The sequence below is a fragment of the Mastigoproctus giganteus genome, chromosome 1 (genome assembly GCF_048544385.1).
Source record: "Mastigoproctus giganteus isolate SK-2022 chromosome 1, ASM4854438v1, whole genome shotgun sequence".
Classification (NCBI taxonomy): domain Eukaryota; kingdom Metazoa; phylum Arthropoda; class Arachnida; order Uropygi; family Thelyphonidae; genus Mastigoproctus; species Mastigoproctus giganteus.
Window position 1 is genome coordinate 38327998 of NC_143575.1, and position 19058 is coordinate 38347055.

General features: G+C 33.8%; 1 protein-coding gene across 1 annotated transcript in view; it reads right to left on the bottom strand.

Moving 5' to 3' along the window:
* The window catches only part of Arpc2 (Actin-related protein 2/3 complex, subunit 2), a 93580-nt gene that overhangs the window by 64976 nt on the left and 9546 nt on the right, over positions 1-19058 (bottom strand). The window contains exons 2-4 of the mRNA XM_090379609.1: positions 13084-13177; positions 5400-5453; positions 4284-4329 (exon numbers count right to left, since the gene is read on the bottom strand). Coding sequence (XP_090235735.1) covers positions 4284-4329; positions 5400-5453; positions 13084-13177 — 194 coding nt within the window. The remainder of the gene's footprint in view (positions 1-4283; positions 4330-5399; positions 5454-13083; positions 13178-19058) is intronic.

The following is a 19058-nucleotide window of genomic DNA, read 5'->3' on the forward strand; positions in this document are numbered from 1 at the left end:
TTGTACTAATATTTTTGAGACACGCTGCATATTTGGATTATATGCTAGCAAGTTATGCACCCATTGCAGCATAACTACATCCTACACACATACAATATAAACACACATCAACAATTTCAGTGTTGAAATTAAAAAAAAATTAAAAAACGATGAACACAAAAACACATATCAACCTATTTAAAAAATGTCTCCAATGTTTGTTGTTTTAAAGCAGTTAAATTTTCAATACATTCTTATAACCTACACAATAATTTATAGTCGTCACTTTTCTCTTTAAGTTCTAATGCTCTCTGTAACACTTCAAAAGATTTCCTAATTTCTCTGGTCACTGGCATAACTCTCTGGATCTTGATATCTTTGTTATCGGAATTTTCATTTCCCTCAGTGTCGGGTTTATCTGGTATAATTACATTATATCCTTTACTGACAAATCACCTGTTGTCGAAGATTTTCATCAATTTTTACCCACACATTGAAATTTTGTGTAATATTAAATGAATTACTGGTATACTCTGTTGGCACTGCACTACATTCTTCAATTCATAACACCTGGGCACTGCACTACATTCTTCAATTCATAACACCTGGCTGAATAAATCCAGCTTTATGAAAGTTTTTGAAAATTAAATCTCAAGCACTAGCCATTATATGCACTGCATCTAATAATTCTTTTTGCTAATGTCCTTAGCTGGGGCATTGTTTCTTTTTTCAATTTCTGTAATAATTTTTCATTGCATTGCACTACCGTACAATGTTTTGAAAACTGTTATGATTCCTTGATCTAAAGGTTGCACCATTGATATTGTATTCGCTGGAAGAAATACAAGTTTTATGTTGTTCAACTGCACATTCGGATAAGTTATCTAAGGTAAGTGCATTTTTTTTTTACTGACTTCTGATAATTCTCTGTCCCATTCCTATAGAAAGTCAATGAAAATTTGAAACATCATTCATGCATTTGTGTTGTTCTTATTCTCAACTAATAGGTTTTTTGTCCCTTTGAAGACATGTGGATGCTAACCTTTTCCATTTACAAAATAGCTCCTCGCCCTTTAATTGTGCCTGTAATATTGCATGTAAGAAGTACAGTCACTCTTTCTTTCTGCTTTTTTCCAGCTGTCAGACATTCATTTCTGAATAATAAAGCACGGTCAGGCATTGATCTAAACAAACACCAGTTTCATCAGTGTTGATAATATAGTCAGGACTTAATTCTTCCTTCTTCCAACAGATTAGGTAAGACATTTTCCACCCATTTTTGTGCTGAATCTGTATTTGAGTCTGATTTTTCTCCATGAAGGTTTTTGTACACAATGTTGTCTCTCTCCTTCCATCTGCTTATTCACCCATTTCTAGGCTTAAAATTGTTTACACCAAATTCCTTTGTCTTTTCACATAGGATATTATTACTGATAGGAGCATTTTTTAATCTTACATTTGTGAACCATCTCAGAAATGCTTCTACCACAAGTTCATTCTTTCCACATCTTTTTCTTTTTCTGTTCAGATTGTCATTCTCAGTCACTCCTAATTCATGTGATTTTTTATTCCTTAAAAGTTGACACAAAAGAGGCTGTGAAACACCAAGTTTTAATACAGCTTCTCCCTGACTACACCAGGCAAGCAGTTAGAATTTTGTTATTTTCACTCAAACTTAAATCTCTACGTTTCTGCAACATTTCTACTCTACAAAAAAATAAATCATGGTTCAATTCTCAACAGATTAAACTTGGTGTTTAATTGATGTTTGTTGCAAAATTTTACAATAGTGGATTAGGTTGCTCTTTTCCCCAACCATATAGCCCGATAGCAAAACCATCATTTTCTTGATTGTTCACTTGCTTTTGTTTACAGCCACTCTCCTGATCTTCCCGAAGGCTGAAAACCTGTGGCAGAGATTAGAAGTTAAAGGTACCACTTTCGTGCAAGGGACAATGACATAAACATTATTTGGCATGGTCAGAGTGTAAATAATTAACAACTGACTTATACACAATTTAGGTTTTCTGGAAGACATATTTCTCCTAATTGAAATGAAAAATAACAATAAACAGCGGTATCATCATATAAAGCAGCAGAATTTACATACATTAAAATATAAATGGCTTTGGATTTTCATTTTTGTTTGTAATAAGTGGCTGATAACAATAACCAGTATTCACTGTATTTTTAACTTTTGGAATAAATACTTCCTGTAATTATAAAACGGTGACATATTAAAGTATTATTAGTGGAGTGCAAACTTAACTCTGGCAAATTTGGGGAAGAAGAAAGGAGATGCATTTTGCAAAGGAGGGTTAGTACACTCAAATGCTGGATTATTGGATTTTTCAGAGTCACTTGCCAGACTGTTAAGATCTCCATAAAATTCCTAACTTTTTTAAAAGAGCAGTTAAGAATTTTAGAACCACAACCAGCTGTCCCAATGTCACAAGGATTATATGTTAGCAAGTTATGCACCCATTGCAGCATATCATATTGCGTAATCTATGCATTAGCATGAGCACATGATGCAAGAAAGCAAGCTTATATAGCATCAGCCAATAAACACAGAGAGAGAGAGAGAGAGAGAGAGAGAGAGAGAGAGAGAGAGAGAGAGAGAGAGAGAGAGAGAGAGAACAGACCCTTCTCATCTCACCCATCCACTCGCTCCAAATGTTTGTCTAGTTCTGCCTTGAATCTGTTTAAGCTATCAACTTCTACAACGACAGATGAAATTTTGTTCCGGCTATCAACCACCCACTGGCCAAAGGCAGGTGTGGTTGATCCATCCCAGAACTGTCTTTCCTCAATTTGAATCCATGCCCTCTCAGGCAATTATTCTGAGCAAGAAGAAGAATTCCATCAGCATTGAGCATGTTCAAACCAAACCATTCAAGGCTTTATATACCTGAATCAGATCGCCTCGCAGGTGCCTAGTCTCCAGACACTGTAATTTGCAAAACCTAAGCCCCTCTTTGTAAGAGCAACCCTTTGCTCCATTCACCAATCCTGTTGCCCTTCTCTGTACTCGTTCCAACAGCTCTACATCCTTAAAATGAGGTCTCCAGGTCAGGCCACACCTTGAGTACTGCAATCAGTACTCAAGGTGTGGCCTGACCATTGCCTCAAATTACCCTGCTCGAAAAATTTCTGTATATCATTGACAAGACACCATGAGCTACTCTTGCAGACCGTCTGCACTGCTCAGAAAACTTCATATCTGCCTGAACAATTACCCCCAGGACCTTTTCACTCCCTACCACTGTCAGTGTAGTACCACACAGTTGATACATTACTCTGGGGTTACTGCTTCCCATATGCAGTACTTTACATTTGTCAATGTTAAACTTCAGTTGCCAACTCTCAGCCCAATCTGCTCAACTTTTCTAGATCCTGTTGCAGCAGCGTACTGTCATTAACAACCCTGTTGACCTTTGTATCATCTGCAAACTTGGATATTAAGCCTGATATACCATCATCAATATCATTGATGAATACAGAAAACAATAATGGACTCAACACTGAACCCCGGGCATATATGTGTGATGCAGTATAACTATTTTTCTATGCCTGCAATCAAGAATGCTACATTGAACTGTATATAGAACAAAACAATAAGTGTGGCTTCAACATTATTTTCATAACTATAATTATCTGGAATAAGAGTAAGTGCAATTTATCATTCTCATATTTAAAAAACTTCACTACATACAAGTATAATTATAACAAGTGATAATGAGAAAAACTTATGTTTTATATTTCATAAGGTTTAACTATTAATTATGTAGAAAATTTAACTTAAATTATGAATTCAACAAATTTTTGTTTATTCAAATTACCAAAATTTCCCCACTACATTAATGGTTAGGTATTACAATCTTATGAAAATGAATAACTTTAAAATCAACTAAACAAATAAGTGCCATTTTTAACTTTGGTTTCTTTTACTTTTAAAATGTTTTTATATGTTTTGCAGTGTCTTAAGACGTTTCCATAAATTACAGCAATAGTCATTTTTGAAACAAATATTGATTTTCAGACTTAATCATTAACTGGTACATAACACAGGAATCAATAATACTTTCAGTTTCAAACTTTTTACAGATTTGGAGAAGTCCTCTACAATTTGAAACCTATAATAGATTGTTTCTTCTAAAAAAATTATTGCCATTAAATAAGTGAATGTTATGATGAATGTGTGAATGGACCCTAATAGGTTGATACATACTTTGAGAAAATAATGTAGTACATTAATCTTACTAGAAAATATATCTAGAAATATAATATTTACATTACATTACCTTCTTCTGGGGTTGTTAGCAGGTCATCATATTCCCGTTTTAGAAGCTAGGAAAAAAATTGTAGTTTAGCATAATTAATAGTTGAAAAAAAAAAAATAAATAAATAAAATAAAATAAAATAAAATAAATAAATAAATAAAAATTATTATTATTATCAAGAAAGAGCCTTGTTAATGCTCCTGATATTTAAAGTTAATTTATATGGATAAATGGAAGGGGGTATGAAAATGTGCAAGCTAATGTCTAGTCTTTACATTTAGCATAACATTTCATTTTCAAATTTAATGTGATTATCATAACCAGTATCAGGTATATATATGACTGCACTAAATTAAGGAAGTTTCATTACAGTTACTTTGCTGAGCTCTCCTGACTGGTTACTTCAGAAGCCTCCTCCAATATACTTTTATAGGTCAAATTTCAAAGGAGTAACTGTCAAATGCCAGCTCAAGGCACTTGAGCATATTGAACTTAAACTGCTACATCTGCAAAGGTATTCATGAAGGCTGTTATCTCACAATTTAAAGTGAAGGGGCTGATAATAACACAAAGTCAACTCAACAAGATAGTAAGTTATGGACATTACTCATTTAAGTTTCGGTCTATTTTTTTTGTACAATTTTATCATGATTATGAAACTATCAGACTATGTAAAATTACTTTGCGATGTTTTTGTCTTACACCACTCAAATATTAAAAAATTCTAGTTTTATATCACATATATTTACAGAAAAAACAAAAAAAATTGGCCAAAGAAAGTAGTTTGGTGTAATAACAAAATGATTTAATATTTAAATATCAAATTAAACATATGAAAATAATATATATATTTTTACATTTCTTAAACAATTTTCTTGTAATTTTAACCATCATAACTATAATTAATGTTATTTTAATAAGGTTAACTTAACAGTATAACTCTTATAACACAAGAGTTGTCATCTTTTAATTTCAAAATAACATGCTTACCATGTAAACATCGCCAAGATCATATTTTAAAATTACTACAATAAAACTGTCATATTGATTTCAAAATTATATTATTGTTCTATTATGATGTGAAAGGTCTTATTCCAGGCATCTGAAGATGAAACAGAAATTATATAAATAGCTTACCTCATCAGCACCATGTTCTTGTAGTTCTTTATAGAATTTCAGTGAAATACTGATCTAAAACAAAAGTATAAATGAAAATTAACTATCTATCAAGAAATAGCTAACTAAATATTTTACTATCAAGATAGTATATGGTGTAAATTTAAAATACTTAAAAGGTGTAAATCAGTGAAATTACTTTCATAATACAGTGGACTGCCAACTGGTTAATACAAATATTACACAGGTCTTACATAATGTTTTATATACTGTATAATTATCAGTATATACTAATGTGATCTACATAAAAGTAAAAGAGGAACAGTGATAGCGAACGTTTATTTGCACCGAGCCATTTATGAGAACCATTGCTGCTGATTATTCAGAATCTACCCCTACTACTATCATAATAAGCATTATTATATTACAGATAAATTAGATATAAAGCAGAGTTTCCTTCCTGTATAAATCTACTATATGGGAAGGAATTTCAGTTAACTAACACGTGATCAAAATTAAATCTTATATAACTTAAAAGCATTATCCAGCATTACTACTTATATTAACCAAGCACTGCATATAAATTTATCTTAATTCATCATAAGCACATGATTAGCATTAGTATTGTGTTACAGTGGTTACTTGATAAGATGACAGATAATTTATCCATTCATAAAGGTTTATTATAATGACAATATATTATATATTACAGTAGGAGAATCCTGTCTTCCAGAAAACTGGCCTGAGCATCACCAGTTTTTTGGATGTAGAATCCTGTGTCTCTGCTCTTGGCAGAGATCTTTATGGAGAACTTGGAAGATCAGATTCTTGATAATATCACTACCACCTCAAAAGTTCTAGGGAAGGCAAATGAATGATGCTTTAAGTTGGGAGCAATGACCAAAACAGCTTACAATTGTTTTCCAATACCCTTAATAGCAACACTCCTGGATAACTTCCAATGTGGAGAGGAAAAAAAAAAATGCAGCAAAAGACTTCCAATTTTAGATACCTTTAATTACAAGACATCTCAAAAACTGTACATAGAAAACCTACCAGTACAAACATTATTCTAAATGTTAAGTCATCTCATCCTCACTCAACTAAAGTGGGGGTAATTAAGTCTACATATTCAGAGCCCTAAACGTTTGCAAAAGACCTGCTCTGCAAAAATTGAAATACATTCGACACACAGCCAAGAGGAATGGATACCTCAAATCATAGAAGACACCAAATTATGTACAACAGAGCAGAAACACTTCAAAATGCAGACACCCCTTATCATTCCATTGAATACTAGGGTGGCCATATCTTTCAAACCTTTCAAATACTACACAGACTCAACTATACTAAAACCCATTTCCACAACTCAACCAAGGTGAATACACCCAAAGAAGCCCTATATATAAGTTAGTATGCAACTGCAAACAAATCAACATAGGCAAATCTAATAGAAGACTCCACTAAAGACTTCCAACACAGAAGGTGGACAAATCCAAAACAGCCCTGAATGCCTTGGAATGTGGGAGTGATTTAGGATTTCAACAAAATCTTAATTGCTGTCCATGGATTCTAAGTATAACAGAATAATGTTCAAGGAATGCTACTTCAACCAGTGTCACAGCCATCAAAAAGAAAGAAGGTATCAACATCAGGCTAGAGTATCTACACCTCTTCAAGAAGAAGATCATTGCACAAACAAGAAGATATATCTACAACATACCACCACAATTGGATTCCAACAACTCCTAAAATGAAACCTCTGCAACCAGCAGAAGAGAATCCCACTTCAGGTTGCATCAACAACCATTATTATTATCTCAGAAGCTGCGAGGCAACTCAAGAAGAACAATCCACGTAAGCTAAAGAAAGTTACTAATTAAAACAACTAATTTAACAAGCTTTATCATATTTACACAATTGATTACCCAGTTGTTAGAATTTCCCAGTTGTTCTATTCCCATACAGTAAGTATCATCATATAATGATATCATTTCTGTATACAACTAAATTTGCAAAAAAATTAAGTAATTTTTTCAATGTATAGTATTTTTCTATTTAATTTTTTTATGTATGTAAACCAAGCAAACTACTAATCCCAATATTTAGCATCTAATTTACAAACCTTCCTCAAGCTATATAACTGCCATAACTATAATTTTATAATCCATTTATAAAACCCAATCATTTGTTATTCATCTGAGTTTGAGTTTAACCCTTGCCAATCTACTGAGATATCATATGGGAAGCTGCTAACAGTTGTCCCTATATTCTAGGTAAGAGTTTTTCCTCTTAATTTCCAAATAATTTAGTTTAAAAATGAAAATAGCACATTGTTATCATAACTAGCTTTTAAACAATATGAGTAGTTGCTAATGGTCATATCCATATTATTGATGAGAATTTTCATCCAATTCAAAATGAAATACTACATCATTTAATTGCTAATGGTCATTCCATATTTTTGATAAATTTCCCACCTAATACAAATAATTACTTTAAAATAAAAATAATGCAACATTTGTCTTAATTATTTCTTACAACCACTTTATTACTTCTTGTAGGCTTGAAAAAGATATCCACAAGGATTTTGAATTTTTTTTTATATCTGTTTTCAATAAACTAGATCACTTTTACCAAAAAAATTACATGGAATAGACTGTTTTTTAATCTGTAATCAGAATTATCAAAACCATTCTTGAATATGTTTGTTTAATTCACAATACTGGCCATGAGCCAATATCTACAACTATAAAGATAACTCTTAACCAAGAATCAAGTTATGTTATTAACAAGAATTTAATGAGTTAATTTTTAAATATGAAATGAAATAATTAACTTTTTTTAATTAGTCATCTGTGAAAATGACTGATTGACATTATAAATCAGGATATTCTAAGCAAAATATAACAGCTGATTCAGTAGTGTAATGTTTAAAAGTTTTATTTTTATTACTTCATATATATATATTTTTTCAAAGTTAAGAATTCATTCCCACATCCCAACTGTCCTTTGATTCTTTTGATAAAAACACTGAATGAAGTGAAATATAAATTTAAAAAAGCATGTTGGAAAGGGAATTTACTGATTAAATAAACTAACTACTGAAAGTTAAACTGCAATAACCAACCCCATGACATTATGCAATCCACTTGGATTGCAATTATTACAGATGACTTGATCACAGAATAGGCATTGCTCAGGGTAAAATAAAATGAGTACTCTGCTGCAGGTAGATACAGAATATGTAATCACAGTACTAACTCAACATTTATTATATACATTCTCAAATATTTTTGAACACAGTCAACTTTCCAAAACTATTTATTAGCAAATTAAATTGCTGTTCACTATAAGTCCTAAAATCCCTGCCTCGGGGTTAGTTAGTTAGTTATTTGGTTTTTAGGAGCATTAGCAACTAAGGCCATATTGCTCCGTGAATATGCGGTGGTCATTCCTGACCTTTCCGCATCCTCCGTATTTAGTGGTGACAGGCTCGAACCCCAGTCTAATCAAGAAGCGTGTGCTATGCACTGCTGCTCCTTCCCACCTGGCTACGGAGGCGCCTCCTGCCTCGGGGATAAGCCTTTATTGAAGTATTAAAGATACAAGTAAATATTACTGATCAATGTGAATGTGAACAGTTAATTTACAAATATGTATTACAAGGCAGATGCAAACCTCCATCAAGGAAAGAAAGCCTATACCAAAAATATTGTCTATCAAGAGGTTTTGTAGAGTAATGCATTCTATAATTTGTTTTGTTTTATTAATTAGCAATAATTACTCATATCTTTAATTTGACAATAAAATATCTTTTAAAATTTGACTTTATTGAAGGATATTTGAGAATCTGTGCTGGTAAATATCAGGAGTTAGCACTATAGCCGTAAGTTTAGTATTCTTTTTTAAAAAATTCACATGCAAGGCAGTATTTTAAATCTTACTGAGCAGTATGACAGGTTAAGTCAACTTGTAGGTTTATATTTTAACATTAATATAATAATTATATTTATTATATATGAACTAGTGCATATACACAAAAGCAATCCTATTTTTGATGTTATGAAATAAATGAGAATATGCAATTATTATTTCTTTGCCTTTCTATCCGAGTGTAATAATTTAACTCCCAGGGAATAGATTTTTTTCTTTTATTTGTCTCATTTGTAACAATTTATTGAGCCTTCTCAAATTTCATTAAAATTTGACAATAGAAATCCATGTACTGATTGGAGGAATGAATGGGAACATGGCAGATGCACAGAAATGAAATGCTTTCGGTTTATACATAAAAGTTGTTGCTTTTTTTCTTCTATTTTTTAGATCATGAATTATTATTATTTGCTACTGCACCTAAAATGTACTGCCCTGCATACATTAATTAACTTGTTTTCTTTAATTTTTGCTATCAATTATTGATTTATCAGAATTTGGGTGATTAAGGTTGCAGGTTTCAGTAACACTGAGACAGTGTTTCTACCTCAGTCAGGAACCATGTGATCGGAATTGCAACAACTCTGGGTACGTATTTATAGAGTTCAACTACCTTCTTAGAATATAATAATAACTATACGGAAAATATATGGAATGTATAAGTATTCCATGGTCTCACCAGCATTAAGCAACTATAGCGGAGGGGCGTCTATATGTATTTTTATGGATTTTGCTAATTGATATTAATTAAAAGAATATAAAAGAAAACAATGTAATAAAATAATCATAAACCATAGCACTACAGAAGAAACTATGACACTGCTTTCTTGAAAGGATAGTATGTGCCATGGTTTATTGATTATTTTATTGTAATCCATATCAGTTAGCACAATCTATAAAATATATATATATATATATATTATAGATTAGTCAACTTACACAAATTGATTACCACAGCAGAATCACATTGCTCAACAAATTCAAAATAACCAAATCTTTCTTTACAACTCTTAAAAAAAGTTTTACCTAACTTTCTTTTAACAATAAATTACAATACACAACACAGAATAAACTATACAATAACCAGTAACAATGGTACACCATAATGCTTTTTATAAAAGCAGCACCAGAAATTATGGACTTTGTATATCAAAACATGTGATATATAAAGTCCATATATATTTTTACCTAACACAATTATATCCTTATACTGGCATGTGATGTCAGCCACTACACTTCAGCTAAATATAAGCCAAGCCACCCAACATTGGCTATATCATTAAATTTGTAGAAGAATAAGAGAAATTTACCTCAATATTATATGTAGAACACTTTTGTATGCCACGCTCCAGAAATTAAAACGAATATAACATTAACACAAAATGATTACAGTAAAAAATAATAAACTGAAAATAATTCTCAAAATAATAATTAAAAATATTATTATTATTATATGAAAATATTCTTCTACAAATATTGAAATCAATGTATTGAGCATCATAGCTCTGGTTTATACTATCAAATTATTAAATTTGATATGTCCAAATTTGGAGGGGAAAAAAACCTGGCATATTTGAAAAATAACAAACTTGATTAAAGTTTTGGAGACCATATGACCAACCAATTACTGGAAAACTTCAGCCAAAATCAGAAAAGTTGGCAGGTGTGAGAATCTTTAATAGTAGCAGTTTTATTATAGAAAAAAAAAAAAAAAAAAAAAGTTTCCCACCACCTAATTTCTGCTTCTGCTGTTCAGCACTGTGAAGTGAGCAAAATCAAAAGTCTACAAAAAATTAACACAGGCGCAGGCATGGACATGCAATACACTTTGTACATAAACATAACATAGACCAATAAAGAATTTTTTTTCCTTTCCAGCTGCACTTCTCAAAAATAAAAAGTACTTAATGATACAGATCAAAAGTGAATATCATACTTGAGAAATACTAAAATCACACTGATATAAATTTAACAGATATTTTAAACTTTTCTGTTTTTGGTGTACAAACTTCATAAAGCATGCCTACTATAAAGTATTTGGAAAGCCTGAAAGAAGGAAAATGAATGGTGGTTCTATTACCATTCTTCAAGATATCCTCTGAGACTGCAGATTCACCAATGGTTACTGCAGGATTCTGGGGGATTTTTTTTGGTTTTTTTTGCTAGCTTTTATCTTGCATTTGTATACTATTTGAAATTTGTCAACAGATGACAGGATGCAGTTCAGGCTGAAAAACGGAATTATATAATAAACAGAAACATTCTGAGAGCTAAGAGATCCAATTATTTTGTAATAATTATATTTATGGGAATTAATTTAGCCTAGTGCTTTTGACCTTTTCTGGAGACATCTACCTTTCATAAATATTGAAAATACTCATCTATCCAGTATGAAAGAGTTCATTTAAAATGACAATGACAATTGGATAAGAGTACACATGTTCCCTGTAAATTCCAAGACCGTCTGTTGTAAATTCATACACAATTAAAAAATAAACTAATTCCCTACAGAAAGAAAATAAAAACTGCTACCACCATCACCATTACATATTTAGTAGCATGCAGAAACAATTTTTGGTTTGAGCAATATTGATATCAAAATACGGGGTTATTATAAAATCCTTGTGCAGTTTTAAATTTTCATAACTTCTGTGCTATATATGATAAAATTAATCTGTAAAAAATGCTAGAAATGTAATTTAGTGAAGCTTAGTATGTACTAAGAGTGATTTATTTATTCTATTGTAATTTAGCAAAAATTTTATTATTATAATTTTTTTGCAGAATTAGGCTTGACAAAATGACTTCAATAGAAGAGAAAGTAAATTGTGTACTGTGGTTGGCCAAGTTAAAGTCTGTAATCACAGTACAAAAAAGATTTAAAATCCATTACAACAGAGATGCACCACACAGGAATTCCATAACTAACTGGATGAAAAAAAGTTTAAAGAAACAGGTTCCGTTAATGATAAACCATGATCTGGAAGTCAAAGGACAGGTTGCTAATAGTGAAAGTTATTTGGAAATGCTGCAGAATTACTTTATTCCTGAACTAACGCATTTAGGACTTATAGTTGATACAGTGTTAAGCAGTTTCTGAATGAAAAGTTTCCCAACTAACAGATGGATTGGAAAAGGCAGACCGATCTCTTGGCCACCATGTTCACCAGATTTGAGCCCACTGGATTTTTTTCTATGGGGACATGTTAAGACTATTGTTTATTCAATAAAACTTCAGACTAGGATAACTAATGTGATTCAGGGTATTACTGAAAATCAACTGCAAAACATATTTGTAGAACTTCAGAATCATATCTCAGTTTGTATACGCAATGATAGTGGACATATTGAGAATTAACAATCCCAGGAATAAATGTATGTAAAACTGAAATAAATTCTTTCCTTTACCCTTTTTACAGACTGATTTTATCATGTACAGAACGGAAGTTATGAAAATTTTAAACTACACAAGGATTTTATAATGTCCCTGTAGATGGAAAAAATTGGCTTCTGTTTCATCAACAAAATTATTATGCTTGAAAATATAGCAATACATTTTTAATGAAATGCACATGTTGATATCAGCTAATCAAAAACAGGAGAATGTTAAAATACAGCTAATTATGCTTTAAAAGAAAAACAACCTAATTTTCATACCCAAGGATGGACCATCAACATTGATTGAATAATGCTGGTTTATATACAATCATTCAAGTTTGACTGAAAAACAATTAATTTACTGGAAGAACAGTTTAAAAAAAATACTTACCCTGATTTTTGTTTTATCACCATTCACATTAGATATATGAAATAATACACCGTCAAAATCTGCAACTGTGATATCTATGGACTCTGGTTTGTTTCTGCAATAATGGATGAACACAGTTTCACTATGCATACACATAATATTTTACATATAGTATTAGTAAAGCCAAAAGATACAAATAACAAAGCTTTCACTCTGTGTGTGCGTGAGAGAGAGAGAGAGAGAGTGTGTGGGAGGGAGAGAGAGACCTGTCTGTACAACAGATAATAAGAAGGAGAGATGTAATATATCCTTCTAATCACACTTTTTCCTCATCACCAGGAGGTATCAATTCAGATGCTCTTTAAATTTCACCAAAATGTCAACTTCAATTACTCAAGAAGGCATTCTATTCCAATGGCTGCAACATGCAGACCAAATATGAACTTTCTGAGAGCAGTCAGTCTATTACTTTTCTGAATAGTTTATACACTCCCCTAGTTTTGCTCCTCCCAATGCCTTAAACACCTCAATTGATTCCCCTCCCACGACATGCTTAATTTTCAAATTCTGTAATCCACTACTTCATCTCCTCATATGGATGTACTATTCTCACCAGACAAGTCATCTGTCATTGGATTCCTAGAAGCTTGACATCTTCCTTAGATGTGGCTTCCAAATCTGAACACACCATTCCACATGCTCTTACCAATGATTTGCATAATGGAACCATAATTTCCACACTAGATGCAAAGCTACAATAAATTATTAATGACACTGTGGACCTTCCTGGTTACTCATTTACACTGCATGCAAACCTCCACATTTGTTTGTTTCAAACCACCAAGTCTCCTTCCTCATTTAAACTTCCCCTTCAGCTGTAGCCAATGTGAAGAATGAGTCATTTCAGATTATCATTCCCCAAAAGTAGCACTTTACATCTAGAGATATTAATATGTAACTGCTATTTTTCTGACCATCCATTAAGCCTGTCCAAATTATTCTGAAGAAGCTCAGCTTCCAACAAATATAAACTTTCTGAGAGCCAGTCTATTAGTTTTCTCTATTAGTTTATCATGTCCTCTAGTGTGCAAACTATTAGGGGGAACTGTAACACTTTGGCACTGTTGGCTGCACAGAAACTATTTCTGCATGAGTTCAATAAAAAAAAAGTTTCATTCACTATTCATCTTTCTTGTGATACTGCTCCCTATGCTGGAATGTCCCTCTTTTGCTCTCATGAAAGTGGCAACAATTTGATTTCTTGCAACACTTCAGATTCAACACCACTATGGAAGTGGACTTATGGGACACCCTATATTACACTCCTAGACAAAACCAGGATGTGTACAGTCAAAAAAATAGGATCCATGTATAACACAAGCTACTAAAGGAAGCTGCCTTCAGAGGAAGACATAAACGTTATAGGCCACACTACTGACAAGCATATCAATATTAAAATCAAGTCTACAAGTAGCAGAAAAGCTCTGGCAAAGGAATCTTTCTTCCCCAACATGCCCACCAGCCAACTTTTGCAGATTTCAAAATCCCAGAAGTCTGAGAACACAGCTGTGGTAGACTAACAACAAAAGCACTGATTATACACCTGACATGTGGACAAAGTTCTTGTTATTTGGCATATGTAGAGGAGAAACTGAAAAATTTTCCTATATTCCTAAATAACTGAGACCATAATATTTTATGATGTTGCTTTAACATTTTAAATGGAATCCAACAAATCATTGCCATCCCTTAATCAACACTGAGAACAAATGTTTTGAGTTCATAAATCATCTAAACATAATAAATGATTAAATATCTTCAGACAGAATTATTTAACTGTTTATTTAACTCAGAATGTTCATGGAAATTTAAATTGGAACGTTTGAATATTTAATTAAAAAATAAAATAAATCTGTGATAAAAAATCTGCAGTGGAAGGTGGGTGGGAATCTTTAAGGCACTGTAACTGGAAGAATTTACTAATACATATTGGGTAGTGTAAAAGCATAATTCTAATATGCAATTTTGAGTCCTTGAGGATGTCACAGACATGCCAGACAAGCTGTACTGGCTACCTGGGAGTCTAAAACGCTGATGGAACTGATATTCGGGTGACATTCAAGTCAAGTAGACCCAATTTCGGCGAAATCCAGACAGTCTGTGACAGCCAAATCCTCTTCTTGCACCTTCACGATGGTGGGACTGTTAGTAATCCTGGGTATAACCTCCATGCACAAGCACCTATGGGTGACCACCCAGGTAAGAACCAACGAAAGCAGGGATCGAGGTGTGGCACCCACACCACATGGAGGAATGCCGCCCCTCTGTGTTACCAGGCAATACTAGGTGGTAGATGACTCTCATCATCCGGTGCAATACCACCACTTTGCTTATTGGAGGCTTCAAGTGGGAGAGCCCATGTTTAGTCTCCAGAGCTAAGTTTCGGCCAAACCCTTCCCCATCTCTTCCATCATGCAGCACGACTGATGACTTTTGAGGTTATGATGAACATCATGGCGAGATCGAATCTTCCTTACATTTCGAGGGTACAGCCCTAAAACGTTCGCAGGCAGGCTGCTAGTTAGTACACCAGACTGAACCTATTGGTAACTCTTTAGGAGGCTTCCGGATCAGCTAGTGTACAATCTTGCTACCTCTACTCTGCCATACTGGAGGGAGTCCGAGTAGTGTATATCTGGGGGGACATTGTCGAGGCCAAGTTATGTCAAGGATCTGGATATTCTTACTACGTGTATGCCATATCCAAAAATTTCATTACTTCATACAGCATGTCCCCCCCCTCTTTCTTACTATTGAATACACCATGAATTTTCAAACTAATAGAGTAAGCATATTTGCGAAAAGATCTAAACCTCCCAAACATTTTCTAGTTCATTTCACAAATATACGTGGTCTCAATTCTAATCTCAATGATGTCCATTTCCACTTGCACTCTGCCAAACCCCATGTACTTTTTCTGACAGAATCTCAGTTATCATCGGTTAATTCAAATACTGCTCATCTCAGTTGCCCATATTATTCACTGTATGATTCCTTTCACCTCAAAGGTGGTACTTGTGCATATGTCCATTCCGATATTCCCTGTCAGAGAATTGGTAATTTGGAATCTCTTCTCTTCGATCTTCTCTGGCTTAAAATCTCTCTATCTCATTGTGTCAAATTCATCTGTTGCTTCTACTGTTCTCCCAACTCCACTAATCACTTAGAGCTCTTTGACTTCCTCTCGTTGCAACCTGACTTTCTGCAGTCCAACTTTCCTAATAGTGAGGTAATTTTCCTTGGTGATTTTAATATTCACAACTCCAGCTGGCTTCCGTTTTCTAGTCACACCGATCCAGCTGGCCGAGGTGTTGAGGCTTTTGCAATTTCCAATGACCTTACATAGATTGTTTATTTACCTACACGAATACCAGACAATCCTAACCATACAGCCAACACACTTGATCTTTCTCTCACAAACAACCCTTCTAAGTACATGGTTGAAGCGAGTGGTCCTTTAGGTACCTCAGATGACAACTTGGTGATTGTCTCTTCTCCAATGGAACCTTTATCTTATGGATGTTCCCAACCTCGTGTTGTTTGGCATTACAAGAATGCAAAATGGGATGACCCGCAAGATTTCTTTTCTTCTTTTCCTTGGTCGGACAACTGTTTCAAAACTTCTGATGTCAACGTTTGCTCATATCGTGTCAGTGAAATTATTCTTGTAGGAATGGAATCTGTTATTCCACACTCCACTTTAAAATCTCATCCTTTATATAAACCTTGGTTTTCCAATAAATGTGCTAAGGCTGTTCAAGAGAAGAATGCTGCATATTATAATTGGTTTGTTTCCAACTCTTCAGTTTCATTTTCTGCCTACACCAAAGCTCGCAACAATTGTAGAGCAGTCATTAATCAGTCCAAACCAGATTTTGAACAGGCTAACAGTAGAAAACTTGATTCTTGCCCTAATGGCAGCCGAGCATTCTGGTCTCTTGCCAAAGCTATCAGGCGCAACTTTTGCCCATCTCTGCTCACACAGCTGCCAAAACCAGATGGTTCTGTTATCACTTCAGCCAAGCCAAGGATAAAGCTGACCTGTTAGCATCCCATTTTTCTTCCAACTCATATATTAATGATCTTGGTAAAACACCTCCCACCATGCTCCATTCAATGCCTCCTGTGGTCTTCCGTCAAAAGGATTTTGATGACTCTTGATGCTAAGAAAGTTACAGGTCCTGATGGCATTTCTCCACTTGTTCTCAAAACCTGTGCTCCTGAACTTACTCCTGTTCTTTGCCATGTTTTTCACTTTCTTAATCCTAAGGTGTTTTTCCTTCTGCTTGAAAATTTGCTCATATCCAGTCAGTTCCTAAAAAGAGTGACAAATCCCTCCCATCCAATTATCGTCTCATTGCAATTACTTCTAGTTTTTCTAAAGTAATAGAGAAATCAATTAACCACCAACGCTTAAACTACCTAGAAAATTTCCGTCTGATCAACGATCGCCAGTATGGATTCCACCAGTGTCGATCCACTGGTGATATTCTGGCTCATGTTACCCAATTATGGACAAATTCAATGGAAACTTTTGGTGGAACATAAGCAGTTGATCTTGATATCTCAAAGGCTTTCGATCGTGTTTGGCATAAAGGTCTTCTAAACAAGCTTCCATCTTATGGTTTGCCAACTATATTTTGTAATTGGTTAGCCAGTTTTCTCTCTGATTGCTCACTGTCTTCTAACTTCTCCACTAATGCTGGTTCTCCCAAGCTTCAGTTCTTTCCCCCACTCTTTTCCTCTTGTATATTAATGACCTTCTTCCATTGACTGGAAATCCTATCTATAGTTTTGTTGATGATAGCACATTGCTTTCCATTTTGAGAAACCCTGCCCTGCTCAATCAGCTTCAACTTCTCAAATATCCGCTACCAATTCTTAAATTCCGATCTCCAGGTAATTCTCTAGTTGATTTCAATCCTTCTAAAACTCAGTCTTGTCTTATATCTTGCAAAAAGGATTCCTCTGCTGCTATGCTTATCTTTGGTGACACTCCGATTTCTAGGCAAAATAATATATCTCTTTTGGGGATTACCCTGACTTCTAATCTCTCTTGGCACAAGCACATTACAAATATTGCTTCCTCTGCATTTAAAAAACTTGGTTTTCTCTTGCGCTCTCAGCGTTACTTTTTTTTCCAAACAGCTGTTCACTCTGTACAAATCGCAAATCCGTCCTACCATGGAATATTGTTCCCACGTCTGGGGCAGTGCTCTCAAAACCTCTCTCTCTCTCTCTCTCTCTCTCAGGCTTCTAGATTCCATTCAGAAGAGGACAGTTAGGTTACTTAATGACTCCTCTCTAACAGAGACTCTCCATTCACTATCTCATAGACGTACTGTTTCTGCTGCATGCCTTTTCTACAGATACTTCCAAGGGCACTGTTCTTCTGAATTGGCTTCTATAATTCCTGCTCTCTCTTTCAAAACAATCCGAACACATTCTGCCACCAGCCAACATCCATTTATTGTCCAACTTCAAACTCACAGAACCAACTTTTCATCTTCCTCGTTTATTCATTCAACTGCCGTTCTCTGGAACAATCTTCCTTCATATGTATTTCCTGAAAATTAGTCTACAGAAGTTCAAGTCGAATGTCAACAAATATCTTCTTTCGTCTTCTCAACCTCCAACTCAAGCACGGTACTAAGTACTACAGGTTCTAATACCTTGTGTTTGGGGTTTTAATAAAAAAAAAAAAAAAAAGTAAATTCACAAGGAACACAAACAAAGTTTGCAAAAGTTGCATTATTATAACATCTCATATTGTGAAATCCTTCACAATGAGTTGCCTTGTGTCGTGCACTTTCGAATAAATAATAATTCCACAGTTAAAATTAAGCTATTGTGTAAGTGACCAACACACAAGTTCCAGTCAATATCTGGAAAGTTAAAATCCCCCACTATAATACATTTTGATTTACTGGTCCACT